At 46.5% G+C, this 27,998-nt stretch overlaps 1 protein-coding gene across 2 annotated transcripts in view; it reads right to left on the bottom strand.

The window, feature by feature from the left end:
• The window catches only part of LOC144128398 (uncharacterized), a 50,425-nt gene that overhangs the window by 9,267 nt on the left and 13,160 nt on the right, over positions 1 to 27,998 (bottom strand). The window contains exon 2 of one of the 2 annotated variants that reach the window (XM_077661778.1): positions 8,311 to 10,824. The exons of the other annotated variant lie outside the window; for it this stretch is intronic. Coding sequence (XP_077517904.1) covers positions 8,409 to 10,742 — 2,334 coding nt within the window. The 5' untranslated portion in view covers positions 10,743 to 10,824 and the 3' untranslated portion in view covers positions 8,311 to 8,408. Of the gene's footprint in view, positions 1 to 8,310; positions 10,825 to 27,998 lie in introns of those variants that run through there. 2 annotated transcript variants of the gene reach the window in all.

The following is a 27,998-nucleotide window of genomic DNA, read 5'->3' as shown; positions in this document are numbered from 1 at the left end:
CCAGAAAACTGTCCACTGAACTAGAACATCAATTAATGCTTTTAAATCGTCTCTGCCTGCCGCCAGCCGTCGCCACCTTATGTTGCAAAACATCCTGCTATTTTATCGTTCCCTAGCAACCGCTCTTTTACCCAAAAAGACCATCAGCCATCTGACAACCGCTGCACATGTCCCGCCCAGCTTTTTATTTTCTTATTGATTGGTTCTGGAACCAAGATTGTTCCTTTTGTTTGTCGAGCTGACCACTAATATTTTCTGCTTCTCGGCATGCTGCACCGTACCCTTGAAACGGTACATGCTATTTCATAACCGGAAGTAGAACTGAACATGATACGGCTAAACGCAGTCGATGCTCCTTGAGTCGTTTGCAAGCACCCTTATTTGTGCTCTTCCACTGCATTGTAACGAGATGAATATTATCGCTTTTTCGTGATATGTGCAAGTATCGGCCTTTGTGCGACATGGTCTGCTTGATGCCTGAGCTACGCCATCGCATATGCGCAACCTGATTGACTGCGACTGCATGCTGGTGCTAGTTGACTCGTCAGTCGGGCAGGAAGCACGCAGACCTTGGCATCGAGATTCCGAAGACAACTCTCCGCTGGTTCAGTAGCCCAGGCTGGCACAAGAATGGGCAAATCGGTACAGCGTATTTTGATACGGCTATGATTGGCTTTCCTTGCTGACTTCCTAGCGGACTTGCACTATCCAGGCTCGTCACAAGCCAGCTGTCAATTATGCCTCATGACGAATCGAGCTAATCGCGTGCTTTACGGCACTCTGCTCCCTGTTTAGGGCGAGTAGGGTTCGCACAGAGCAATTTTTCTTTCGTTTTCCGACAGATGGCAGCAAGGGTAGAAAATTATCATTTTGGTACCATTTTCGAAAATAAGAATGTCTCCGTTGGGGGGTAATTACCTGATGGCCGATGACACACCGTTTACAGGTGAGACCCGCAGAATCTAATAGGGCCTGACTTCTAACTTGTCACTTGAACGCTGTGATCCCTACTGGGTGCTAGTGCGCAGCGGAAGAAGCGGAACAGTTTGTCGTTTATTCTTAAGGGTTGTTCATAACCTTAAAAGGAGATGATTGTTGGAATGGGAAAACGTCTGCGAATGTAATCAAGTCCAGAAGAGATCGACCATGATGCCACATATGAGTAAGCGGCCCAGCGAGAAACCCGTCTGCGCCAGATGCTGGGTTCTCGTTGTTCTCAATGCTGGGCAGACCCACGGCAGTTCATGGACGTCGGCTTCGACTTCGGTTTGTCGCTTACTCGTAGAATGTCTACAGCAATAGTTCGCGTAAATGCGAAACTATGACCCAGGCGGTGGAGCAAGCAGGGGTGCAATTCTCCAGTCAAGACAACCACAAGCAAAGGTCAGCCTATTCGCTAGTGTGGGTGTTACTGAGCAAACCGAGGTCGGCAAGCATCTGCACTGATGAACACAACGTTGCTGCCTCTGAAGTGACTATTAACTGGCGCGGATGGAGCCGCAGAGATTTAAGTTCGGGAACGGCGTATACCAGTGGGCAAGCAACATCCCATGCGTGCAGTGCCAAGCGCAATGCGCTGACAAAGCACGTAGCTCGCTTTCAAATGCGCCCTATTCGGGAAACGTTTTCAGGTCCTGCAAGGCGTGGTCCGTGCAGCGCAGTACAAAATTATCGACTCGGATGAGTTCTGCATCTTACTTCATCATCTAAAGACAATAACTGCTAGCGCTTCAAGTAATTTCAACAGCTGTTATCTTTCAAGCTGCGATTGTAGGCGAAAAACCAACAGGCGTGCTTTAGCACGCAGTTTGTCTCGGGTGCGATCATAAACCTTACACCTGTAGCAAGGCGGATGATAAGCACTGACTTGCCCTGGGGTGCTCTTGCAGCTGCTCCATTTGCGTGGAATTCAGCCGCCACGCATGATTGAATGACGAATGTGTTTTTGTTTAGCTGGGTGGCTGTGCTGCGACGAGTCTTCTATGGTGTTTGAAATGTGTTGTCACAGGCTTGAGCATCTGGTTAGTTTAGTTCATGAGGGTTTAACGTCCCAAAGCGACTCAGGCCATGAGGGACGCCATAGTGAAGGGCTCCGGAGATTTCGACCACCTGGGGTTCTTTAACGTGCACTGACATCGCACAGTACACGAGCGTCTAGAATTTCGCCTCCATCGAAATTCGACCGACGCGGCCGGGATCGAACCCGCGTCTTTCGGGTCGGCAGCAACCACTGAGCCACCGCGGCGGCGGCTTGAGCATCTCGTTGTTCAGCGCGTTTGCGGCAAGCTTGAGCCCCGACAGCATTCGTTCTATGTTGGACCCGCCGCATGTTTGTGGCTCTGGCCTCTCGTGTACGTGTAGATTGTTTAGAGCACGCAGCTCTGCCTCGGCTGAATCAATGGGCCTCCCGCAACATGACTTATGCGTCACGTCGCCACTGGCGGATTTATCGCAGTGGCTCTTACTGCGCATGCGCGCAGCGTGCCGCGCCGTTCAGTCATGTCAGGGTGTCTTCTTTTTTTGTTACCATTTAAAGGCGCTTGGCGGGGCTTGTAGGCGACCTGTTGACGACATTAGTGCGAAGAGCGAAACACGACCTATGTGCACGGTTGGGTCACGTGATTGCGGACGCTCGATGTTGGCGATGTATATTAGTTAGAGATATAGAAGCAAGAAATAATTCAAGGATTTCTTGTGTATATATATTAAACTAAACTACTAAACTATATATACTAAACGATATCTCTAAGTCATTGAATAAGAAGCTCTACTGAAATCTGCAAGTGTTCATGTAAAGGCGACAGAAAAGACTACATCATCAGTCTAACTATCGAACAATGTGAGCAGGGAACATGGACGTCAATGCTCCTACTCATAGTGAACAGTCAACTGTTCCAAATATTTACAGTTCTTGCCATAAATACGCAGCCCATGTCGCGACTCGAACCAGTGGCTTCAGGGCCGTTTTTTGGAGCCTTTGTAATTGTGTGCGCGCTATACATTGCTAAAAAAATAATGTGCATCTATCTTCCTGCAAGTCCTAAAGAAGCCATATATTTTATAATTATAATGTTCTTCTGACAACTTGTATATTTCCAGACTGCTTTGAAATCGCTGAAGAAAAAAATGTCTGTGTAGTGTTGTGTGTAATATCGACACTGTTAAGAATCCTGCTTACATCAAGAACTTGTGCATACTGTGTACATGTACAACATTTGAGGACAAAAATTTTGAATATTGCAAAAGTGTGAGGTGCTTGTATGTGAATATTGAAGCTAATAGTCCTTTCTTCCTATATGCAGCAAAATCTTAATTTTATAGTATTTCTATCACTCACATCGAACAGTTAAGACTGCCATAAAAAACCAATCGGGAACGCCTTTGACGATAGCAAAAAAAAACGCTAATAGCAAAAAACAAAATGCAAGCCTGCCGGGAGAAGATCATCGGATATATTGATTTTTAAAACAAAATCTTCGTTACATGAAAAATAGCGTTCATAGCTTCTTTCTCGTTGAAAAATGCTTTTGTCTAGAATTTTTGGGTATGATTTTGATAATGTGCCGCTCTCACTACATGGATTGGAATCTAAAACACATTTTCCTTGTATTTTTTCTCTTACATCGAGTATTTGATGCGTATAAATAAACAGGCATTATTATTATTATTATTATTATTATTATTATTATTATTATTATTATTATTATTATTATTATTATTATTATTATTATTATTATTATTATTACTTTTGTTTCGTCACTTCTACATGTTTTCATTAATATTTTTACTTTAAAACCGTGTACTCTCGTGTGATTTTCTGTAACGCGTTCACTAATGTTTTTTTTATTGTGTTTGATTCTATTTCTACCTTGTATTTTAGAGATTTCATATTCGTTCTATTTGGATTGGGTTATTCGTGATTGTATTTTGCTTTATGCTCTATTTTGTTGTGAAAGGTCGTTCTTTGTTTTCATTTCCTTTGCCTGTTTGTTACTTTTTATTTGTCGTTTTTGTCTGTTCCCTGTTCAAGTTGTTTTCACTTCCCGCTGTTTTCATGTTTTCGCCTTTTTGTTATGCTTTCTATTCGCTTTCACGCCTTTCTCTAAAACAGAGGCCTAGTTGATACTTTTTTATTCTGCCACCTTGACTGCTGCAATACTTCCCTTGATTATTTCCCTTTGTGGGAAAATGAATGTACTACTTTTTGTGTGTGTGTGTGTGTGTGTGTGTGTGCTTGTGTGTGTGTGTGTGTGTGTGTGTGTGTGTGTGTGTGTGTGTGTGTGTGTGTGTGTGTGTGTGTGTGTGTGTGTGTGTGTGTGTGTGTGTGTGTGTGTGTGTGTGTGTGTGTGTGTGTGTGTGTGTGTGTGTGTGTGTGTGTGTGTGTGTGTGTGTGTGTGTGTGTGTGTGTGTGTGTGTGTGTGTGTGTGTGTGTGTGTGTGTGTGTGTGTGTGTGTGTGTGTGTGTGTGTGTGTGTGTGTGTGTGTGTGTGTGTGTGTGTGTGTGTGTGTGTGTGTGTGTGTGTGTGTGTGTGTGTGTGTGTGTGTGTGTGTGTGTGTGTGTGTGTGTGTGTGTGTGTGTGTGTGTGTGTGTGTGTGTGTGTGTGTGTGTGTGTGTGTGTGTGTGTGTGTGTGTGTGTGTGTGTGTGTGTGTGTGTGTGTGTGTGTGTGTGTGTGTGTGTGTGTGTGTGTGTGTGTGTGTGTGTGTGTGTGTGTGTGTGTGTGTGTGTGTGTGTGTGTGTGTGTGTGTGTGTGTGTGTGTGTGTGTGTGTGTGTGTGTGTGTGTGTGTGTGTGTGTGTGTGTGTGTGTGTGTGTGTGTGTGTGTGTGTGTGTGTGTGTGTGTGTGTGTGTGTGTGTGTGTGTGTGTGTGTGTGTGTGTGTGTGTGTGTGTGTGTGTGTGTGTGTGTGTGTGTGTGTGTGTGTGTGTTAGCAAGAAATACCTTAGGTATGTCCCTGGACACCGAAAATAAAAATTGATTGTTTGATTGATTCTGAAACTTGAAAACCTAGCGAATTTGTGTGAAGAATGTCCCAAAGAAAACTGTGAAACTGCTCGACAATACAGAGGCTTATCTCCAGCAATGCACGGTGCAGAAGAATCGAATTGTTGTCGGGTTCCAATTGTGACAGCGTTTCTTGTTAGGGCCTCCTGGGCTTTTCACCTTGTTTTGGCCGCAAGGAGCGTAGTGTACCTCTGCCCAAGCGTATCCGCAGGGCATTGCGTTTTCTCGGCTACGCCTATCGCTGACAAACCGAAGGACGACCCTTTAAAATCTTTTTCGGGCTCTATTACACCTAAAAAATGCCTCATCACAAAGCGCATCAGGAAAGTGATAACTTATCTTGCCAACTGCTGCCAGCACAAACAGCACCTCTGAGGTACTGTGAAAGTCTGATTTTGGCTATACTGCGTCCAAAGTAGACCCGACAACGCACCCTTCACGGTGGTGACAATTCTGCATTTTGCTTCGCATACACGCCGTGACGCCGGCGCCCAGTCTTTGCAGGAGGCCGCTTTGCGTCTTTTTAAGTAAACGCGCTGCTCGGGACGTTGTACTGTTGCCGAGTTCCGAGTTCCGAGTTCTTTATGTTGGCGGAGCTCCTTGATCACCAGAGAGAGCAATCACCGCCAGCCAGGTTACTTCCATTAGAAGGGAAATGCTCTTTCTCCCATGGATCTGTAATTATACCTCACATCCGCCGGCTGTAGCCGTGCTATCTACGGGAATTCCATAATTTCGCGTCCCCTTTTGACTCTGCCGTCCCGTGTTGTGTTTTTCCTGCCTTCAAAATGGGCTCCAAAGCCATGATACACAATCGATTATCCGCATAACATTTCCTTTCCTGTGCACTTCATCATTTTGGTTTGAGCTGAGATGTTAATAAACCACGTTTCTAATTACGTCAAGATCAAGTGCTTATTATATGGTCATACTAGGAGCAACACTCCCCACAGTAAACATGAATCTGAATGCGACCTGCTGTTTAGTTCGAGATAAGGAGATTAGCTGACTGTCCCGCCCCTTGCGGTTTTCCGATGAATACTCAGCGATGCTTCAAATGTTCAGGGCTACAGTTAAAAAGTAAAGAGTACAGGGCTGCACATACACTTCGTTACGCATATGATAGGTGGCGCTTCCTTCTGCTCATCTTCAGGAACTGGCCACAGGACATGCACGGATTTCAATTCGCAGTTTCTTAACCGGTGTAAAGAACTCGGGCTTCGGTTACAAATAAAGGGGAATTTTTATTCCACACTGCATACCCCCGCGTTCAACCCTATTCGATCAATATCTTGTTCGGTCTCTACCCTATTCACAGCGCCCTGTTTCTCCTCCATGAAGCAGTTATATGTAATCTAAATTGGTAGAACCCCATTCACAGCGCCCTGTTTCTCCTCCATGAAGCACTTATATGTCATCTAAATTGGTAGAACCCTATTCACAGCGCACTGTTTCTCCTCCATGAAGCACTTATATGTCATCTAAATTGGTAGAACCCCATTCACAGCGCCCTGTTTCTCCTCCATGAAGCACTTATATGTCATCTAAATTGGTAGAACCCTATTCACAGCGCCCTGTTTCTCCTCCATGATATACTTATATGTCATCTAAATTGGTAGAACCCTATTCACAGCGCCCTGTTTACACTCCATGAAGCACTTATATGTCATCTAAATTGGTAGAACGCTATTCACAGCGCCTTGCTTCTGCTCCATGAAGCGCTTATATGTCATCTAAATTGGTAGAACCCTATTCACAGCGCACTGTTTCTCCTCCATGAAGCACTTATATGTCATCTAAATTGGTAGAACCTCATTCACAGCGCCCTGTTTCTCCTCCATGAAGCACTTATATGTCATCTAAATTGGTAGAACCCTATTCACAGCGCACTGTTTCTCCTCCATGAAGCACTTATATGTCATCTAAATTGGTAGAACCCCATTCACAGCGCCCTGTTTCTCCTCCATGATATACTTATATGTCATCTAAATTGGTAGAACCCTATTCACAGCGCCCTGTTTACACTCCATGAAGCACTTATATGTCATCTAAATTGGTAGAACGCTATTCACAGCGCCTTGCTTCTGCTCCATGAAGCGCTTATATGCCATCTAAATTGGTAGAACCCTATTCGGCATAACCACTTTTTACACGGCACAATTAACACGGACACTTTTTCCTCCGGGTGTTAATGTACGAACGCACACGTTTAGTTCACACATCAACCGAAATTACGCCACTTAGCAATGAGGAACTGAGGCGCGCAAACAACAATGAATCCAGCATCGCTCGTTCACAAGTATCACTCTTCTTTATCAAAATATGGAGCGATAAAAATATTATTGAAAAATTTCACTTGAAATATTGTCACATTTCCGAGTGCACCGAAGCCTTGCCAAGTCGGTACGCCGCGCCATACACGCCCGATTTCATCGACACTGTTCCACCCTTATAAAAACGGTCTAAGACACTCTATAGACTTCTTATAGACTCTACTGTCTTCCTATAGATATTTGTTTTTGTCTACTCATAGTCTATAGACTGTCTACAGACAAAAGTCTACTAAAAGTGTATGCCCGTAAATATATAGATTGTCTGTACACTGCATATAAGATTTGTATTGCCTATGGACTGTTCTCTAGGGTTCGTCTATAGAGAGTCTATACACTTCATAGACAGAAGTCAGTGGACAGTATATAGACTGTATAAAGAAGTTTTTGTAAGGGCAGCTGGTTACACCGAGAGCAAGCAGCGATATAAAAATCCATCCACGTCCCGCGGTACACTACGCAAACCTTATCGGGCACAGCCAAGTTTAGGTTAAGCCCGTCTGATCGAGGCGAAGAATAGTAAGGTTTGTCAGCTTCTTTCAGCGGATGCAACTATCCGCCAGCACATGGCGACACGAAGGCTGCCATAGGGGGAAACAATTTTAGTTACATGCAACGAGGCTTTTAGCTTGCCCGGCGACTATGCCGTGCATCGCACTGCTGACTTCATCACAGTTCATCGTCTTATCGGTTTTGCCGTCGTTCTACTCGACGTAAAGAGCGAGACAGAATGAGGGAGAAACTGAGCAGGTACACGGGAAGACAATTCCGGTTGCCTGCTGTGTACAGGCGGAAGGGAAGCAGAGGAACAAAAGAAAAATAAAGGGATAAAGTAATCAGGCACGAGGCAACACAGGTGCAAAATCTTCTCGGCCGTTGACGCCAGACTTTCTATCGCATTAAAGACGCTCTTTCGCTCACCCAGGTCAGTGGCGGGCAGTTCTGTTTTCTTTAATAATACAACATGATCAACACGAGAGTCAGAGAAATATATTTATTGAACGTGCGTGATCACCGCTCTTGTTTATACTGCTCGCGTCTTCATCCAGAAATCACACAGCGAGATGCCGTGAAACTGCTATCCCTGGACGCTGCCAGATTGTAAATCTACTACATACTGGACGCTGTTGAAAACTATCTTTAACTTCTTGTCTTTCCTTGTAACTTCCACGTCGAAAGCTTTCAGTTGATCCGTAACCTTCTTCACGTGGGCCGGACCAGACTTGCGAATCAGGTTCACTAGCAGCATCAAGTCTTGGGGCACTTTGTAGGTCTTTTTATCGTAGATCACTCTGACACGAATTTCCATACCGAGTTTGATCAACTGCGCCCCCTTCTGGATTCTGCGCATTGCGCCGTCGTCGTCGGTGACGAGCATGAAGCCGGCAACCTTGAGCGCCTTCAAGAACTCGAACCCGATTTTGTCGTCGTTTTTCAAGGACTGCACGAAGTCTACCAATTTGGCGGTGTCTTTTGGAAGGAGGAACTTGCGTCCGCGAATCGTAACGGCTGTCAGTGGCTGCGCCTTGACGGGGTACTTCTTGCCGTTGAAAGAGATAGCAATCACCGTGTTGTCGGCATTGCGCACGGGAATCACTCCGTAACGGTCGTACAGAATTGACAGGATCTTGCTGGGCATGTTTTTCTTCTCGAGGACGGCGATTAGCTTCTGGAGGTCGCGTGGTATCACGTAGACCGTGTTGTCCATCTTGAAGCGCAGGTCGATGGTGTAAGGGAACGGGACCAGGCCGTCTTTGATGAGAATGCCCTCGATGACCCCAGTTTTTTCGTCTACTTTCACTGGGACCCCCTTCTCCTGGAGAGCCGCAAGGAGCGCACCCACCTTGAAGCCGTCGGACTTTTTGAATATCGCCTCCAGGTCAGCCGGAATGTCGTAGAATTTGTCGTCGATCTTTATGCGCACACCGGGCACAATGTTTATGCTGTGGCTTTTGCCCTGGGGGGTCAAACCCTGCATCACGGCCGGATTGGCTTTCTTGAATTGCACACCGAACGCTTCTAGGAGCATCTGGAGGCTATAGAATAACTTGTAATTGCTCTTCACGGCAACCAGAATCGCGTCGATGTCCTTGGGAAGTACGTAGCTGCGCCCGTTTAAGACCAAGGTCGTGACCGCGGGCTTCGTAAAGCGGTAGAATTGGCCGAATATTGTGAAACCGGTAATTTGGTTCCCGCCGCTAATGGAGTACATGCCACCGATCCGGCTCAAAGAACTGGCCACCCCCGCAATCTCTGCGGCATGCGTGGAAAGGTAGAGGGCAAGTTTTGGTGCCTCTCTGGGCACTTGGAACACCCCGCCTTTCACATTAACTATGTAGCTCACAACAAGCGGCTGCGGAAAAGGGATAAGGACGTTATTCCAAGTTACCGAATTGATTGGCCCGGTCAGGCTCGGGAACTTGATGCCAATCTGGATCAGCGTTTGGTAGACCACTGAAAAGTAGTTTGGCTGACTGAACAGGTATCCCAGCAGGATAAGCGCTTTGGGGTCGATGTTGGGCACCGCATTGATGTACATCAGCCCTATACGGCTGATGTCGGGCATTGGCATGTTCGAACGGAAATTTTTCCAAAACTCAAAACTGGCGTTAAAATGAATACTTCCCTGAAGCTGCCGCCGTGTAACTGACTTCTGAGAGGGCTTCGGAGTGACCCCTTTGGGCGGCTTTGACTTTAACTTCGGAGTAGACTTTCTGGGGGGTTTCGTAGTCGGCTTTTCGGTGAGTTTCGCGATCGGCTTTTTGGTGGTTTTTGTAACGGGCTTTTTGGTGGCTTTAGTAGTGAGCCTTCTGGTGGATTTAGCAGGTACCCTTTTGGTGGTTTTCACGTTGCCCTTTTTGGTGGGTTTCGTCCTCTTCGTTGCAGGCTTTTTTGTCCTTTGGTTGTTTTTTGTTGCTTTGGGCGTCGTTTTAGGCTTCGCAGTAGGGCGCTTAGTCGGCGGTGCTGGTTTTTTCGGGGGATTCCTTTTCACGGGTGTCTTCGTAGCGACCAGGCCTTGCTTCAGCTGAACACGTTTTCCCTCGATAAATCCTATCAGCAAAGCCCTAATCTGCGGATTTTTTTGCAGGATAACCCGGATCTGGATCTGCGCTCTAGAGGGAACATGTACCTTATCCCCTCCAACAGTTATAGTAACCCATTTTTCACCACCCTTGATGGTCATCAGGATCTTTTGAACACTATCCACTACTAGGATCTCCTGTGGTTGCATGGAGACACTTGTGCCATTCTGTGCGATGAAAAAGGCCCTCTTTGCGCAGATAGCGGGGCAAGAGGTCGGGTCCGAAGTGGCCTTGGTTATCCGTCGGCCCAAGCACGTGTCGACAGCTGCCCACAGCAAGAGAGCCGTGGCGACCGGTAGCACAGCCAGCAACCGCATCGTGGCAGTCATCGGTCACTTGGCAGGGATTGCAGCGGGGACGGCAATCTCGTCTTCCTTCCGTCGGGGGCTGCACTCGGTCTCTCGACGTCTCCTGCACGTGTCGTCGCATGCTGGTCAGTATCACCATTCCTCCTAGCCTACCCGCTGCATCCACTTTGCTCTAGGTCACACAGCTTTGGCACTAAACATTGCTCCCAGATCCCACTGCTCGTCCTCATCCAATGGTGTGTTTTTTTCTCTCGGTGCGAACCGGTAACGCGATGCTATCCAAAATTCTGATAACAAGGCCGAAATTACTGTGCGCGCTTCACATTGCAGTTGTACAGTCCTCCACAGACCTGTCTATAACGCTCGAACTCCGCGCCGTCTGCGTTCCGCAGAGCGACGTCTAGCGGCAGCGCCTGCTTCGAGATAGCACATGTCCGATGCTCAGACGACAGTCAAAGATGCGCAGTCTCAAACCAGGCGCCGCCGCTAGACGTCGCTCTGCGCGTTGCGGAGCGCAGGCTGCATAGTGTTCGAGCGCTCTAGGCAGGTCTGTGGACGACTGTACATGTTCATATAGTAAGGAAAGTAAAATGGTGATAGGCGTCATAATATATTGCGTTCCTGCTTTATATCTTACCGCATCTGATTAGTACAGTCAGTAAAGAACCGACACCTTTCGCCCTCAAGGCTACGAAGAAATGAGAGGGGTAGCTTAACTATTGCTGTAATTTATCCCTAAATCTTCGAAAAGAACGCAGAAGAATAAAGAGCAGGATTCTTAGACAAAAATTTTGTATATTGGAATACTGTAATGTACTATTATGGAATCATTAAAGGTAACTGTTCATTCTTCGAATCCGTAGCAGAATATTTCTTTTAAAGTTTTTCCAGCACTCGTACTGAGTAGCTAGGACTGCCATATAAAACCAATAAGGAATGTCTTTGAAAACTGCAAAAAACTTTAATTGCAAAAACAATGCAAGCCTGATGAGGGGAGATCTGCGGATATAATGAGTGCTACGGTTAAATCTTCTGACATAGTAAAAATTGCGTTCATAAACCATTGCCTTTGTCACCATTGCCATTGCCAAAAATTCCTTTGTCAGAATTGCTGGGTATGTGGGGACTTCTCGCACTTGCTTGCAGATGACTGTACCAGCGACGACTGGGCGGAAGGCCTTTGACATTGTGTTTATCGGTACCATACATGTACGTGTGGGATATAGCACACAATGAGAGCACATTTTGACCAGCTCGACGAGACTGATGCTGGAATGCACGAATCTTCACTTTTCTGTAGCCGAAGGACACGTTTTCTTCGCGAAATTCACTGGCCTTATTCAGCTATTTGGATGCAATTCATTCCATAGCCATCATCCTTACGCGCACAACTACAACAGACTGCCCTATTTGAACGTGCGCCAGGAGTTGGTTGCGCAGACTACTACGGACCTTGCCTTGATGCGCCTAAGTTCGAGGAGCCTCACGCTTTTCGGTTTCATACTTGTTTCCCGCATTTACTCATCTGGGCTTCAGAAGTAGGTTTCACAATGCCGGCATGCTTAATGGAATGGCTCCATCAGACACATCACATCACGTGACTCTCCCAGCTGCCTAGCAAAACTTGCCTGTAAATTTGCAAATTGGTCGAATTTTTTATGGCGTTATTCCTTTAGTGATGGTGTTGTAAGGTCCACAGCGACAATGCGTTAGTTTTATTCCAGAGCAGTCACAGTGTTTCTCCTTAATCGTCCCTTAGTCCGTTTATCTCCTTGTGCTTCTCCTTAAATCCACGGTGTTCCGCCTTAAGCGTCATTGATCGCCTGAATAGCCGTCAATCCCTCTTTAGTGAAGAAACCTGTACCTTGGACACTAAGGCATGAAGATCGCTGCTTTAGTTTCGTAAAGTTGAGTGCTTCCATTCGCATACAGCTGCTTACCGTGAAGAAGGAAACTATTCCATCGCTGTTCCCCGTACTAAAAACTTGCTATCACGCACGTTTCCTCCCGGACTTCCTCTCGGCTTTTACGAGCCAGGTGCAACACTTTCTACTCCGTTAAAATGAAACAACTCTATTTTGTCCGTGTGCGCAGCATACCAATGTCCTGACCTTGTGCCTCTTCGCTGTTATGCTACCATCATGCAAAACACGCCGTTTTCGTTGATGGATGCAAACAGAACCCATCGCTGAGGCCCTTGAGTCCACGTCATTTGTGTCCGGCGGGCGGCTTGGTTGGCAGCCCTGTCTTCGCTACCACCCAAGCTTCTCGCCGGACACGCATGTGGGCACAGAGTCCTTAGCAAAGAGCTCTGTTTGCATTCATCAACGACTTCCATTGTCCATTTCGGTGCCCAAATAGGCAATGGGCGAGGTAATTTCATCTCGCTTATTTGATGTCAACTGCAAACATTGACGCTGAGAACTGGAACGGTGCCACGGGAAACAAATGTGTGTGCGCCAAAATAGACACGTTTCATTTTCAGCATTACACCGTTCAAAAACAAATTTTAAGACTCGCACTGCTGACAGTTCTGAATGCAAGAACGTCGAGGAAAGTTGTTCGGAACGAAATAAGCGATATGAACGGGGAAAGCAGAACGAGCATGTTCGGAATGGCCAGCGCCAGACGTTTAAAATATTTTGCGCGCGAATTTATGAGGGGGAAATTCATGAAGGGCGCTGTGTAATTCAAATCACTTATAACTTGGCGATGCCCAGTAGTGCAAACGAGGGCTGAGTTGTAACAGCTTCTTTTGCGAGGGAAGTTTGCTTTCTAGAAGAACCGATCGTTCTTCCCAGGGAAGAAACAAACACGTGGACACAAGGCGTCACGCAGCAGCAGGTGGTGGCTAACACAGTGTTAGGGTTAAAGATAGGGACAACTTTAAGCGCTGCTAACGTCGTAGGGCTTGTACTTATAACGAACAGAAGATGCTCATGAAATAACAATGCTAATTACTTTAGGCTTGCTTGACTCCGACTTGCGACTTTAAATTCTTGCGTGCAGGTTGCAACAGTTCTTCTATCAAACTGGAGACGTTAACTGAGACTGTTACTGAATGCAAATGACAATAAATTTACCGCTTAATAAGGCTTTTCTATGCCGATCAATCACTGCAAATAGGAATGACAAGAGCGGTCATTTGGCCATAGCTTAGAGAAGTCTCATGGAGTCATAGTCTGACACGGTGCTGCGGTGCCTAAGAGAACGGTGTTTTGTCGCGGTCGATTAATTAAGTCGCAAAAAAAAAACAAGAACAGCAGACTGAACGTTGTACGCTATAGCCCTCGGCACTTTGGCTGAGACACCACGGACATAGCTCACAGGCTCCAATTGGACTATCCTTTCCCTCTATCGCTCCCCTCTTTATTTCCCCTTCACTATCTCCTCCCTGTCGTTTTACTCACGACAGCCTCAGCTCAGGTGCTTCAGGTATCGATGGCAGATGCCGCGGCTAGCAACATCTTTTTACGTCCGTTTTTATTTTAATAAATAAGACACTAATAATAAAAATAAAACTTCGGGAGAATACGCTGGCGTATGCAGTAAACAAGGAGAAAAATTTAAAACTGCTCCATCACCTGCGAATGCAGCATTACACTAAATTTTAGGCGGTTCGGCCGTTAGGCTCAGTTCTTGCATGAAATTATCTTTCGGCAGGTTTCGCGAACTTCTGGCAGCTGGTACCTTCGCCTTTCTTAGAGACATACGTAGTAAATGACCGTTTCTGCAATTACGTTGAAATTATTGCTGTTCTGCGGGCAGAAATGAAAACTATTGACATTTTCACACGCTGTATCAAGAGTGACAGTCCGGGCACAGCATAGTGAAAAAACTGTGCCTAGTTTGAATTTTTTCTCCATTACCACGAATTCCGGAGAAGCTCTTCTGGTTTCCTTCGTAGCGATCACGTGACGCAGGGCTTTGAGCGTTCAAAAATAGCCTATCGTCAACATTCGCGATGAAAGAAAAACAGTGGTAGGGTTCTAACGTTGCTAAACCGAGTAGGCGTAAGAAAACATATGTTTAGCCTGGTTGGCGCATGGTTTTGCTCTGCAGGGTCGTCGGTACGTCTGTCAACGACATTACCCTTACAAAATTTTTTTTACACAGTCTATAGACTGTCCATAGACTTCTATCTAGAAACTCTATAGACTGTCTATAGAAAAACTCTAAAGAACAGTTTATTGGCAATACAAATCCTATACACCGCCTATAGACAATGCATAGATTTTTAGCCACAGACTTTTCTTAGACTTTTTTCTATGACAGTCTATACACTATGAATAGACAAAAAGAAATATCCATACGAAGGCAATATAGTCTATAAGAAGTCTATAGTCGGATCGAGGTTAGACAGTTGGCGCCGTAATTGGAAGATGACGATGTGCAATGCACAGCGCCAGAGTGCGTCGCAGTTTAACACTAGGCGTATTCGGCTGCGGCGATAGCATAGTGCTGCATGGGCTGTTGCTACGCTATGCTTTGCCAAGGTCACCTTCAAGGTCAAGGTTCACACAAATTCGGTGAGCCGATTAAAGCTCGTGAAGTGGTGTTTTCGCAATAAAAGAAGATGATGACTAAGGGGCTGTATAACAGAACGTGATAGGCTGCTATAGACTGCTGATGCACTGGCTGATACACTACTGCTAATACAATACTGCCGAACTGTGCCGAACTCGTGCTAATAAAAGTTGGCGCACAGTAAGCGCGCCGGGCAAGCACGCCTGAGCGCGCACTCGCGAAAGACAGCTACTTTGCAGCGTGACCTTGAAAAGTGGCACACTTACCATGCCAGCTATTTAGTCCAAGGAAGGCGAAGAATGATTAGGGGAGATCGTAAGCCGAAGTTGCTGTCTATGAAATGCAGCGAGGCTGTTCGAAGCGAAGACCAAGCACTCGTAGCAAGACACCCTCTTAAATTTCAACAGTATCTTACGTTTAAAGGTCTCATTTTATGCCAGTCTTTTTCGGTATGATTGATTTTCACCTCAAGACACACTTCGTTATAAAGGACCAAAGCGGGTACCCGGATGATCTTTCCTTGTCATTCGCGTTGACTCTAGTTGGCATAAAATGTCGTTCTGGAAACGTGCAAGAAGTCTTCCGTAAACCTCTCGAATAAAGTGCAGGACCAACTCCTCAGACATCTCACCCAATATGTGCTTATATTGTAAAGAAGAATGACCATGTAAATAGCACATTTGCAGAAGGCGGTCGCACGAAATTCTGAGAAAAAGTGACACTCCTTATGAGCCAGAGGCTACATTAAACCAAAAAATTTCAGTGCCTTTAGCAGAGTAACTTTAAGGGAATAAATCACAGCTATTGTTTCGTTATTGACCGTACAAGACGAGCGATTCGAGCGGCGAGCATACGAGAGGATGACGTTGCTTTAAGTCATTTGATCAGGGTGAACTTTCCGCGGCCAAAATTTTACTGTGTAGACTTATTAAACCCATGCGCTAGTTTTGCTAGTTTTTGCCGGCGTTTGCCATAGCTACACCCAGATCCGGCTAACGTGGGACGAAACATCTCGAAGTCTTGAGACAACGTGGCTATCATAACGCGTACGTGGATGTACCCTTGCGGAAACACCGAAATTTTCTCAGAATATGCGCGCGCAAGGCAGTCTCACGCCAGCGCAGGGAGGGGGTGAGAGGTTGAGGGGGGGGGGGAGTAAATACCGCTGTAGGTTCAACGTTTTCAGGAAGCGCAGAACTTATCGCACTCAGAACTGAGGATTCAAGGGGGCAAAACTAAGGAGACCAGGGCAATCGTATGGTGGTATGCGGTGCGGAGGTATTGCCTCTTCTACGCCAGTCCTGGAAGTTGCGCGCCCTGCAGAGGCCACGCTTCGTCTATGGCTCCCTTCTGCAAGCACGACAGCCGCCTTCACGAAAAAAAAAATTGTGCCGGAGCCTGCCGTGCGCAGTGACGCCGCACTGCTCACGGCACTCTGCGGAAGGCTTTGATTGATCATGCAGTCTCTGAAAAATCTCGCACAGCCAGATGCAAGCATGCTGTCAACTGATGCCATTTTTATTGAAAGAATAGAAGGGCTTCCCACCAGCTGTCTTCTGTAAAGGGCGTAGCACTCCGACACGTCATCGTCGCAGAAACTTTCGCCGCAGTCAAGAAGATTGCTTTGTCCCAGCCGTGCTGCTCGCCCCTGGAACTAGTCATCAACTTCGTACTTGACGCTGTTAAAGACGATAACCAATTTCTTGCCTTTCTTAGTTACCGTGACACCGAATTCATCAAGCTGCTTCATGATTTTCTGCTTTTGCGCGGCGCTCAAGCCCTTGATTTTTTTCACGAGGCGTGGCAGATCGAACGGCATCCTGTAATTGACTTCCTGGAAAACAACACTGATTCGAATCTTCATGCCAAGGGAGATGATCTGAGCGCCCTTCTGGATACTGCTCAGTAGACCGTTTGATTCGGGAATGAACATGTAGCCGGCTACTTGAAGCGCCTTCAAGAAAGGCTTGATGGCTGGGTGGCCCTTGGAATTTACGAAGTCCACCATCTTCTGGCTCTCCTTGGGGAGCAGGAATTTCTGGCCCAAGAAGGCCACGGTGGTTGGCTTCTCGGCTTTGACCTTGTACTCGACTCCGTTGAAGGAGAGTGCGATGACGATGCCGGCGGCGTCGCGCACCGGAATGACGCCATAGCGGGTGTAGAGGATGTGGAGGACCTTGCTCGGCATCCCTTTCGCCTCGAGGTAGGCGATTAGTTTCTTCAGATCACGTGGTATATTGTAGACGTTATTTTCGAGCTTGAAGCGCAGGTCGATTGTGAGAGGGAACGGCACTTCCACTTTGTCGATGACGATGGCCCTAACGACTGCGGTCGCTTCGTCCACCTTCACCAGTATCTTGGCGCGTTGCAGAGCGGCGAGAAGTTCACCTATGGGCACGTCCTGACGCTGGCGGAGTATTGTCTTTAGTTCGGCAGGAATGTCAAATGACTTGTCTTTGATCTTAATGCGCACATTCTTAGGCATCTTGATTGTGCCGGTAGTCTTGTTATTGTACATGGCCTGAATAGAGTTACCGGGTCCTTTCTTGAGTTTCGCGCCGAACGCATCTATAAGAACCTGTATCTTCAAAAAGTCCTCGGGTTTGTCCTTAAGAGCATCAATTACCAACTTCATGTCCCTGGGAAGCACGTACGTGCGGCCTCTCAAAGGTAATTGAGTGCCTACTGGTTTCGGCAGTTTATAGGTGACGTTGAACAACCGGAAGCTGCTAATCATGCCTTTCTTGTCCACAGAGAAAGTGGCTCCGAGGTGACCAAGGTAATTGACTATCACAGCTACTTTTTCAGGATGCTTCGTAATGTAGATTGCAAGCTTGTTGGAATCCTTAGGAAGTGTGAAGCTCTTGCCGTTGATCGTCACAGAGTACTTCATTGTGAGGGTATGCGGCAGCTTGACGTTCTTTCCGTTACCCAGAACCACACTTTCAATCGGTCCGCGTACGTCCGGAAACTTCACACCTAGTTCGGTAAGCATGCCATAGATAACCGGGAAGTAATTTGGTTGGTTGATAAGCAGTTCCAGCCAAAAACGCACTCTGTCGCTCATTCCCTCCAAATCTGGCGCTAGGAACAATTGCTGCGTCACTTCATAAACGGGGAAAGCAGGCTTAACAATAGGTAAGGTAACATTCAATGTAGCTGCTCCAGAAGGAATGTTAACGTGTTTCTTTGGCGGTCCCTTGGGTTTTGGAGTTTTCTCAGGGCGGATCTTGGGTGGAATGGGGCGCCGTATTCCTGGTTTTCCCGGTTTTGGCTTTGGATTTAGCTTCGCGGGTTTCCCTGGCGGAAGCTTAGGTGGCTTGAATTTTTTCAGAATTACGATTAAAATCCTCGCCAGCTCAGGATGCTGTTTAACCGTTCTTTGGATGGTGACCTTCAGGCTGCTTGGAACTCGGAGTTTCGTTCCCTGAATCACCAGGGCGGTCATCTTGGCGCCTGCTTGGACGCGTTCCAACTGCTGCATGGTGTCGATCACGACGGAGGCATTGACCCCCTGCACAAAGGACGCCTGGCCGTTGTCTGTGAAGCCGAAGCGCGCGGTGCAGTGTGACGGGCACGGGGTCAGGCAGAGGCCCGTCTCGGTCCCTGCCCACAGCACGAACAGCGCGGCGAGCAGCGGCGACCGCATCGTCGTCGACACCGCCGGGTCACGTGACAGGGCTCGTGGGAGCAGGACTTCCGCCGGTCGCGTTCGTTTCTGCACGGGGCTCCCCGCTCGTCTCAGCGTTTCCTACGAGGAGGCGCGCGGCGCTCTCTTTTAACCCGCAGATCAGCGAAATGACGTCACTAAGAAAAGCGATCGGCTAAAGAAACCAAAACTGATCGCACCGTCGCAGAAAACAGAAGGCGCGTACGGCTGAACGCACGAGGGGCTCAGTAGGACACACGAGAAGCGGCTCAATGTGGCCCCTCACGACGAGATGCGAACACCGTGGCAGAGCGGCAGCGTAACAGGCGTGGGTACAGCCCTAGCGCGGTCTGGAGACCAGGAAGCTTAGAGTTGGGGAAAGAAGGCCAGGGGACGCGTCTTTTTGCTACCCATTTCTTTTCCACTTACTTTGGGCATGACATCAATGTGACGAAAGCAGCACCCGGTGGGTGAGCAAAAGCAAAGAACCGGCATCTCAAGTGTTGTCACGGCGCCACCGCTATAGATGGTCACTCTAGCACCATATCTAGATCCACCGAGTCACACTGTCACGCCGGGCCTGTTTGCTTCACATGTGACGGCCCTTATTATTATTATTTTTTTGCCGAGGCTGGATTAGCGCTTATAACGCTAGATAGTCGTTTAAAACGCTTCGTTGCGTTCCGCCATTCGGCAGCGTCGGCGCCGGTCCTCCGGCCCACCAGTGGGACATGCGGCAAGGTACTCAATGATGCAAGGGAGTGCATCATGAGCCTGCTCCTGTCATGACCAGTGGGTCAACTGCTCCCACAGCCCATGACGCTAGAATCAGCAACCAATGACAGAAGGCCAAATGAGTGGAAATCGGATCATGGCAAGAAAGTACGCCCCCAGATTTCACCTGTGCTTTTATGATCGAAAGGATAAGTGAAGCAACCGCCCTTGTACCTCCTCGTGCGCTCGAAATTCAGCCGACTGGCCCAACATAGTCATCACAGAGCACAATATTTATGAACAGGAAGTAGCAATCCAGTTTCTCGGGGCAACAGGTGAATTTTGAGAAGACGGGGAGAGTAATCTTCTCTACTGACCCCCGTTAAAATCCCTTTGGACTCCTGTCGTGCTAAAGGTTTTCACAAAGAGCATTAACCCAAAACTCACAGTATCCACCTTTCTCACAGTCTTACAGTAAAAATACGACCAAGCAGCAGTGACGACTGAACAATTGTTTTTTTTTTTAGTTTCGAAGTTTAACGGCGGTCGGAAGGAGACAGGCGAGAGGCATTCTCTGTTTCTTCGCGATTATGTAGAGCAGCAAAATAAGGCAGTATCAGTGAAATCTCTTGCTGTCGCCAAGGTCCGCGATTTCACGAACTTAACAGCTTTTGTTAAAAATCTGTCAGTGTCGTGCAGCCAGTTTAAGGGGATTATCAGCCAGAGCCAGCGTTTGCTGCGTAGAAGCTTGGCCAAGTTGGGGATTCACAAGTGCAGTCACGACACTACCCGATATGGGTATGCAGCTCAGCTCGGTAACGCGTGTATAAGCACCCGGCTATAATCCGTGGCAGAGGGCGAGATCAAATATATCCGGCAAGTTTATTGCTTTCAGAACAAAAACAAGAGTTAGGAGTGTGTGAAAGTGAAGTGAGCCATAAAGCAGTGCAATGTCGGTTCTATCTTTGTTTCGTGCATGCGCATCTTGCGTCGATGCAAGCATAGCAATTGAGACAAGCTCTGTGTCTTTCTTTCGTCTTAGTTTTTGTACTTTGTGATAATCCATGTTTCGGGCAGAGTTGACTAGTTATTTTTTTTCCCGACTAGCGAAAACCTGCAAGTATCCTTGCATAGCGGATTAAAGTCAAGGGACTGATCGAGGGTAGAGGGCGGTGCCTTCACTAAATTAGAAGGAGAGAGGGGTCACCAAGAAATTAAAAAAAAGAAACAGATGAGCGAGAGTCTTTTCAAACAATATCTTTCATACTGAGCGTATTTCAATACATTCAAGAGACCATGTACAACGTCGTGGAACAAAGGTTTTGAATATTGAAAAATTGTAAGATAATCTTATGGAAATATTGAAGGTAATGGTCCGTTCTTCTGATGTGTAACAAGATCTTTCTTTTAACTTGTTTTCATCAGTCACATCGAACAGTCAAGACTGCCATAGAAAACCAATGGGGAACGCTTTTAACGATAGCAAAAACGTTAATAACGGAAAAAAAATAGAAGACTGACGTCGGGTGGTCTGCGAATATGTTGAGTGTTTTACTCAAATCTTATATTACATGAAAAAATGCGTTCATAAACTGTTCCCGCTCACACATCTTTTTGTCCAGAATTGTTTGGCATGAACTAGAGGCGTAGACATGTACGTTGTATTCCACGGGCAGCAGCTTTGCTTAAAAGGGCTGTCCCCGACTCAGCCGCTTTCCTTGTGCACTGCTTACGGTTTCACATGTGAGTGAAACAAATACACACATGCCCGCGTGCGTGGGTGTCTGCATGTGAATGTTAGAGAAGGCACGAGTAAATGACGCTCACGGGGGGACCCACCTTTCTCACTGTAGAGAAATGTTAAACCTTGAAGCACCGAAGCAGTCATTATACCAGAGTATGAAATTTTGAATCTGGCAGTTTCTGTGATTCAAGAACCGCAAGCTCCCGCGCTTGCTTTGCGAAGCTCTGACCCCGGCTTAGCGTAGTGCGGCTAGCGCATGTCCTTTCAGTCGAAGCTCCTTCGTTAAGCCATACACTCAAAGAACACGAGTTGTTATGTTGTTAGTGGCGATTTATTAATAAAATAACAATGGAAGGAAAAGATGTTGCTGGCCGCGGCATCTGCCATCGAAGCCTGAAACACGTGAGCCGCGACTAGCGGGAATAAAAGGACAGGGAGAAAACAGAGAGCCCCAAGGAAAGAAAAGGGGGGAGCTATGGACCTCCTTCACCCCGCGACGTCACGAAGATGCGGTGGCGCTGATGTTAGCAGCGACTTTCGCATGGTAGGCAAAACAGGTTCCGCTTGCCCGTGCCTACCGCAGCTGCCGCAGTTAGCGGCGGCTGCATAAAGCCTGTGCACTGCAGAAGCGGCATGTATTGACCAGCTGCGTCACTGCTGGATCCGCGTAGTAGCATAAAAATATTAAATTAGCCTCGTTAGGTTTCTCGCGCATAAATGCCGCATTCGGAAACTGGCTAACAGGCATTGGGCCACGGTAGTAAAGCGCGAAGTCTGGGAGTCGATAGGCACTACCACTCAATGCACTTAATAGCATGCAAGTTACTGCGTTAATTCACCTGAACTTCAGGATATTAGGCTGATAATTGCTCAAGAAAAAAGAAGACATATGCAGCTGCACACGTACTTATCACCTTGAGCCGGAGTGCACGGGGCGCCGACAGGTTAACTCGCCCCCAAGGAATGCGTTTTTTTGTTAATAGCACACCATGTTTTAATGGCGCATTTTATGACATTTAATATTTACTTGAAACTGTTTCTTGATATGACGACGTAATTATTTCAGTCGAGTAGAAAGAAGTCTGGTAAGTTGTGTCAATCTTGCGCGGTCGCGTTGGTGTGCTTAAGTATGCTAAACGCCATATGCTTTTTCATTGCATCATGCATGTGTCATGTTTCATGAGGTAGTACATGATCGCGAAGCTTGTTTGGAAAGAAGCAGCCGCAGGCGTGCTACTAACAGACACGTGGCGAGATTGAGAGGGGACGCGGCAATGAAAAGTGTTTTTGTTATTCATGCATGCGATATGTAACTAAACTTGGTGCAAATATCAAATTCCTACGTTAGTTTCAGTAATTCCTTTTATTTATAGCTATACCTGGTGCAGTTCTGGGTAATTATAATTAACACCGTCATCAAGTCCCCCCAAGGTCTCAAATAATTGAGTAGATAGTGCGCAGTTTTTTTTATGCCAGCAGGTACATAAAGCCCTGTTCTGTACGATGACGCGATTAGTTCTTTTTCTATATGATCAGTACTTATGCATGCATAGTTACATGAAAACGTTTCTTACAAGAAATAACTAACACAGTACTGCACATGTAGGGAAAAAAATCTAGAGGTTTATTACGCTCCTCGACGTCTCAGGAATAGTTTGCGACAAATGGAATCATTTGATTTTCATGCGAATTACGAAGGTGAGTGCTCCAGTCGCAGAAAATGTGAGAGGTCACAAAACGAACCTTAAAGTTTATGGCATCTTCGCTTTCGCTTTGGTCAAAGAAATGCGGCACTGAAATCAAAGAAATTACCTCACAATTTTTGACGACCACACTTCTAAAAAGCGTAATTTATAAATTTGTACTCAATATTTTGCTATAATTTTTCGTCACGAAACTAGACTTCAGGGCTAAGAAAGAAATCTAGAAATCAAAAATTTTCACCAAATCAACCAGCTTAACAAGAGGACAAGTCGGCCTGGCTGGTGCGTGGTCATGCGGCTAAAAACAGCGCTAAGCGAGACAGAGGAGATCAGGGACACGACGCTGTCCCCACTTTTCGCACAGCGCGACACGTACATATGTCAGCAGACGATGAGCGCACTTCTGCTCCGACGAAACAAGGCCAGCACTTCCCCTCACTATTGTCCCGAAGTAAATTCATTCCGGCTAGTGCAGAGTGTCAAAACTTGTTTTATTCAATGCCTAGCGCATAAATCAACGGCAGGAACGCTTTCTACATGTTTACTACTAACCATATATACAATACAGTGACAAACTATTTCTCTTTATAGGCCGCACGTGGCCAACGCGAGCTCGGGTACTTCAACAAATTACTAAGTTGGAAGCATCGACCATTGCTATGATTCGCAGAAACTGGAAACGCGCCCACAAGCCTTGAAAACCCGCGCTCAACACCTATCCGCGACGCCACTCCCCGACCTTTTGCCTACCACGAGCTCTCTAGCGACTGCAGCGCCACCTCGTTTGTTTACAAACATGCAGGAGGTCCATAGTAAGAACTGACAGGAGTATGGGGTAATATACACTATGCACAAATACAGAATATGGAAATAAATGTGGGATCCTGTGCCCCGCATGATAGGAGCACTAAGAACACGAGGGCCCTTTCTGCAATCTGTTGTTGAGACGCGCGCTGTTAGCGGGGCTTGCTGAGTGTCTACCTACCTACTGGAGGTATCCAAGTTTTGCAACGAGGTGGCTTCACACTTCTGCATGTGCCTCTTCACTGTTGAGTATGCACCCTCGCAGATACTGCCGTGCGTACCCTCTGGCATAAGTAACCTCTAAGAACGAGGTGTGCAGCGTGTTATACTTGAACGTAAGCACGACATTAATCTTATTTCAGTTTTTTTTTTACAGAAATCCCAGATGCTATGCTTGAAGCAAAATGGTCGCAACACTATTTGCGCTTACCTTCTTCATTACTCGCATACACGCACTGCAGGGGTCCGCGCTTTTGCGGCCTAAAATGATTTACGGCTGTCTGATGATTCCTTGGCGATCGGCCTGAGTTTCAAAATTGTATGCCACTCGTGTGTCCGAATTGGTCTCTGTTCAATCATAGAGGACCACATTCGCTACGCATCATTGCTTCGTACTGTCTCTGTGCGTACTGCCTGTTACGCATTGGTCCTCTCAAACTCTTATTTCTGTCTGCTCTGAGAGTCGCTGCCGCCTGTCATTGTCGCCGCCAGATGCGCATTTTGCACTGACACAGGTTACTGATCCGGAGTTCCCGGGTTCGAACCCGACCGAGGCGGCTGCGTTTTTATGGAGGAAAAACGCTAAGGCGCCCGTGTGCTGTGCGATGTCAGTTCACGTTAAAGATCCCCAGGTGGTCGAAATTATTCCGGAGCCCTCCACTACGGCACCTCTTTCTTCCTTTCTTTCACTCCCTCCTTTATCCTTTCCCTTACGGCGTGGTTCAGGTGTCCAAAGATATATGAGACAGATACTGCGCCATTTCCTTTCCCGAAAAACCAATTATTATTATTATTATTGACACAGGCCTTTCGCAGACGATTTTGGACAGCATCGCACAGTGTTCTCGAGAGTATTGCTTTAGTAGCCAAATCTTACGCGGGTTTTACTTGATGACATCTCTGAAACGTTTCCTTCAGTTCCCCCGGTTACAAACGTATTAAAGTGGCCGGTGACAGACCCTACAAACCAGGCGTTTTTCCAGGACTTTCCCTAACATTTTCCAAAGTTTTCATGAAAGAAGAGGAGTGCGTCACCAGTTTAGTTGAGCAAAGTGTGACCCACGTTAAACAATCAAATTATTGCTTCTATAATGGCATAGCTCCCGTCATCGGCAGTGGCCCTTGACAAATTCGAATGTATTTCCTCTTCAGTCGTTTATTACCGCACGCATCGAGGCAAATTTTACCAAATATGTAACGATAAAATTTCTAGCGTTCTTATAATGGTCGCTACATTAGGCATCTTCTCCCGACGTAAACGCCGCAAATGACATCTCTCGGTCGTGACTGAAGCTTTCCACGTCCACACGGTCGGTAAGGAGAAGGCTGTTTACGCAGGCTTGGGCAAATGTGGCAAAATCATTTCGCGGAGAAGCGCCTACGGTTTTGTCGCCTTTTAATGTACGCTGGGGACATCCTATAAATGAGTTTCATTGTTGGAAAATCTCAGAGGAGAATGCTATGAGCACGCATGGCTCAAATAATGGCCCTGGGCTCCGTGGGGTCAGCTTATATATTCGCTGAGTGATCAGCATGCGACTGGTTCTTTCGCTTGAACGCCTTAGAGTTCTATGGCGTCTGAGGTGAAGCCATAAGCCAGCCTCTTCCAGTTTTAGTCTCACCTTTTCTCTAATAATCTCTAATTTTCTCTAATAAATATAACAAAGGATGATGAAGGTAATATTTGAAAAAAAAGTCTATTGAAAAGCTTTCTTTGCACTGCAAGTAGTGAGGCTGTAGGTATATTTCGCGTTGGTTCTTATAACTTGACATTTACGACTGTACCATTCGTCACGACGGAGACCTTAGGGCTGGAGTTGCCCTCATAATACACTTCTCTTTAAGGTTTGGCGCAAATCGGTGACTGGCTGTAAGTGGCCGGTCCTAAACAACCCCGTGTCGCGCTATCCATACACAACCCGAAAATCTCAAACTTAGAGCCTTATTCTGCATCGGATGAATTGTGGCTGCATTGGTGGCCTCTGAATGACATGACATGACATGGCACAATCTCGACAACGGCCACTCCTCTTGGCACCCGGATTACACATGACTCTTCGGTTCTGTCATATTAAAGACTTATACGCCATTTACCCGAAGAAAGTACTGTATTCAGTTTTGATATATAATACAATTGTCGTTTTAAACCCAACAGTAATCTTTATAATTGACCCAGGGCCAATTGCAACGAATTAATCTGCCCATGCATCCGCAATCACAAGTAGTCTTCGCTAATGAGAATAGGCAAGGAGAGTATCTCGTTTAAGCCACTGCAATACTTCTCGGGCTTCGGGTGAGGCCTACAGTCGCGAGCTTTTGTAAGAGCGTAATTCTTACTCTTTAAGGTACGTCACCGTCATGTGCATCATGTTGCACTTGCTTCGTTCTTGACGTTCAATTATATTATTTTGATCCTTTCTTCAGTTCGCTCTGAGCAGGTAAACCTGAAAACGTTGTATTGTAGGATACCCAGCTTTCGTTTGGCTCCTGCTCCTGTGCTATCAAATTTAATCGCCGTTTATCAGCTTGCCGGCGTCATTGTTTTTGTTGACATATTGTTATTTCTAGAGGTGACCATTCTCTCGCGGCATTAAAGGGATGAACTAGGTGCCCTGGTCTTTTTCGAGCTGATGCGTAATAAATGTAAGCATCTGGTGGGGCCTAAAAGGTTTCCCTGAGACTTCGTTCTTCATAGTGGCACAATGGGTTGCCGCTTAATGGCTCTCGAAACGATGTTAGTGGTTATGAACACACGGGGTGAATACAGGTACCGAATATGAGCTATATTCCGCTACTGACCGCTTGGCGGTGTGACCCAAATTTGCTCAGCGCCTTTGTGTGGACTCCAAACTGAATTAAACGGGCACCATGTAAATACCAGGCTTCCACGCATATGGAGGGTTAGAGATTCTCGCTCTAAAAACATGCAGATTAGGTGGCAGCAGGGTAGGTTCTTCTTAAGCTAGTCATACTGTATGCGTCGTAATAGGCCATGTGCTGTATATGGTTGGAATGCATCGCGAACTCAGTGGTGTTAGTAACTGCTCAGTTTTTAGTTGATTCCTACTTGGTTCTTGTTTTTTCTTTGGAGAATCTATTACCTGTAGTGCGAATTACCGTTAGGCAGTGTAAGTGTCGCTGGGATCATCTTTTGATTCTGTTGTTTGTTTTCTGCGGACCATTCAGAATTCTTTTGATGTGAAAATGTAAAAAAGAGCGAAGGCCATTCAATTCTAATCTTTGTGGCTGAAATCGCCTGCAACCTCGATCCTTTCGGACTGTAAAGCAGAATGGTGCATCACATAGATTCCGTGCCAGAAAATGTCCTCGTTACCCTCTTCAACTCCGATTCAGCGAATGCGTCACTACATTTTTTTATTGCGAGACCTAGTCGTCGCAAAAACATTGCCGTTGGACCCATCAGTTTAAGACACGCATGTGTAATAAGGCACCCTATGCGACTGTCATGTCACAATCACAGCGGGCGTCATTCACATGGTCAGTGCAGAATTATCGTGCGAAAAACCTGCTTCTAAGGACGTGCTAGTCTGACGACCCCAGCAATGCCTAAACTACAAACACACGCACATCCTACGCTATAGCAACTGACCAAGTACTGAAGAAGGAGGGCACGATTAACAAGGAACTTGTGCCATTTGATGTTTTTGTTTTATGCCTGAACAACATTTCTGTCCGGTCATCCTTCCCTCATGCTGTTTGGTTGTTCTGGCAATAGAAAATTAACAAACTTGCACCCGTAAGCGCAGTGGTGGACAACCGACGCCTTGAATTGGAATGAAATTAAAGTCATGCTCAGGAACATCTTTCATACGTATACAAGGCATTGTGACTCCCAATTAACTATTGTAATTGTAAGTAATATTAGCTCGTCTTGCAGTGGCAGCACTTACTTGGAG

This window comes from Amblyomma americanum, chromosome 4, assembly GCF_052857255.1.
Source record: "Amblyomma americanum isolate KBUSLIRL-KWMA chromosome 4, ASM5285725v1, whole genome shotgun sequence".
Taxonomy (NCBI): Eukaryota; Metazoa; Arthropoda; class Arachnida; order Ixodida; family Ixodidae; genus Amblyomma; species Amblyomma americanum.
Note: the sequence above shows the minus strand (reverse complement) of the source record. Positions and strands in the feature narration are given on the sequence as shown.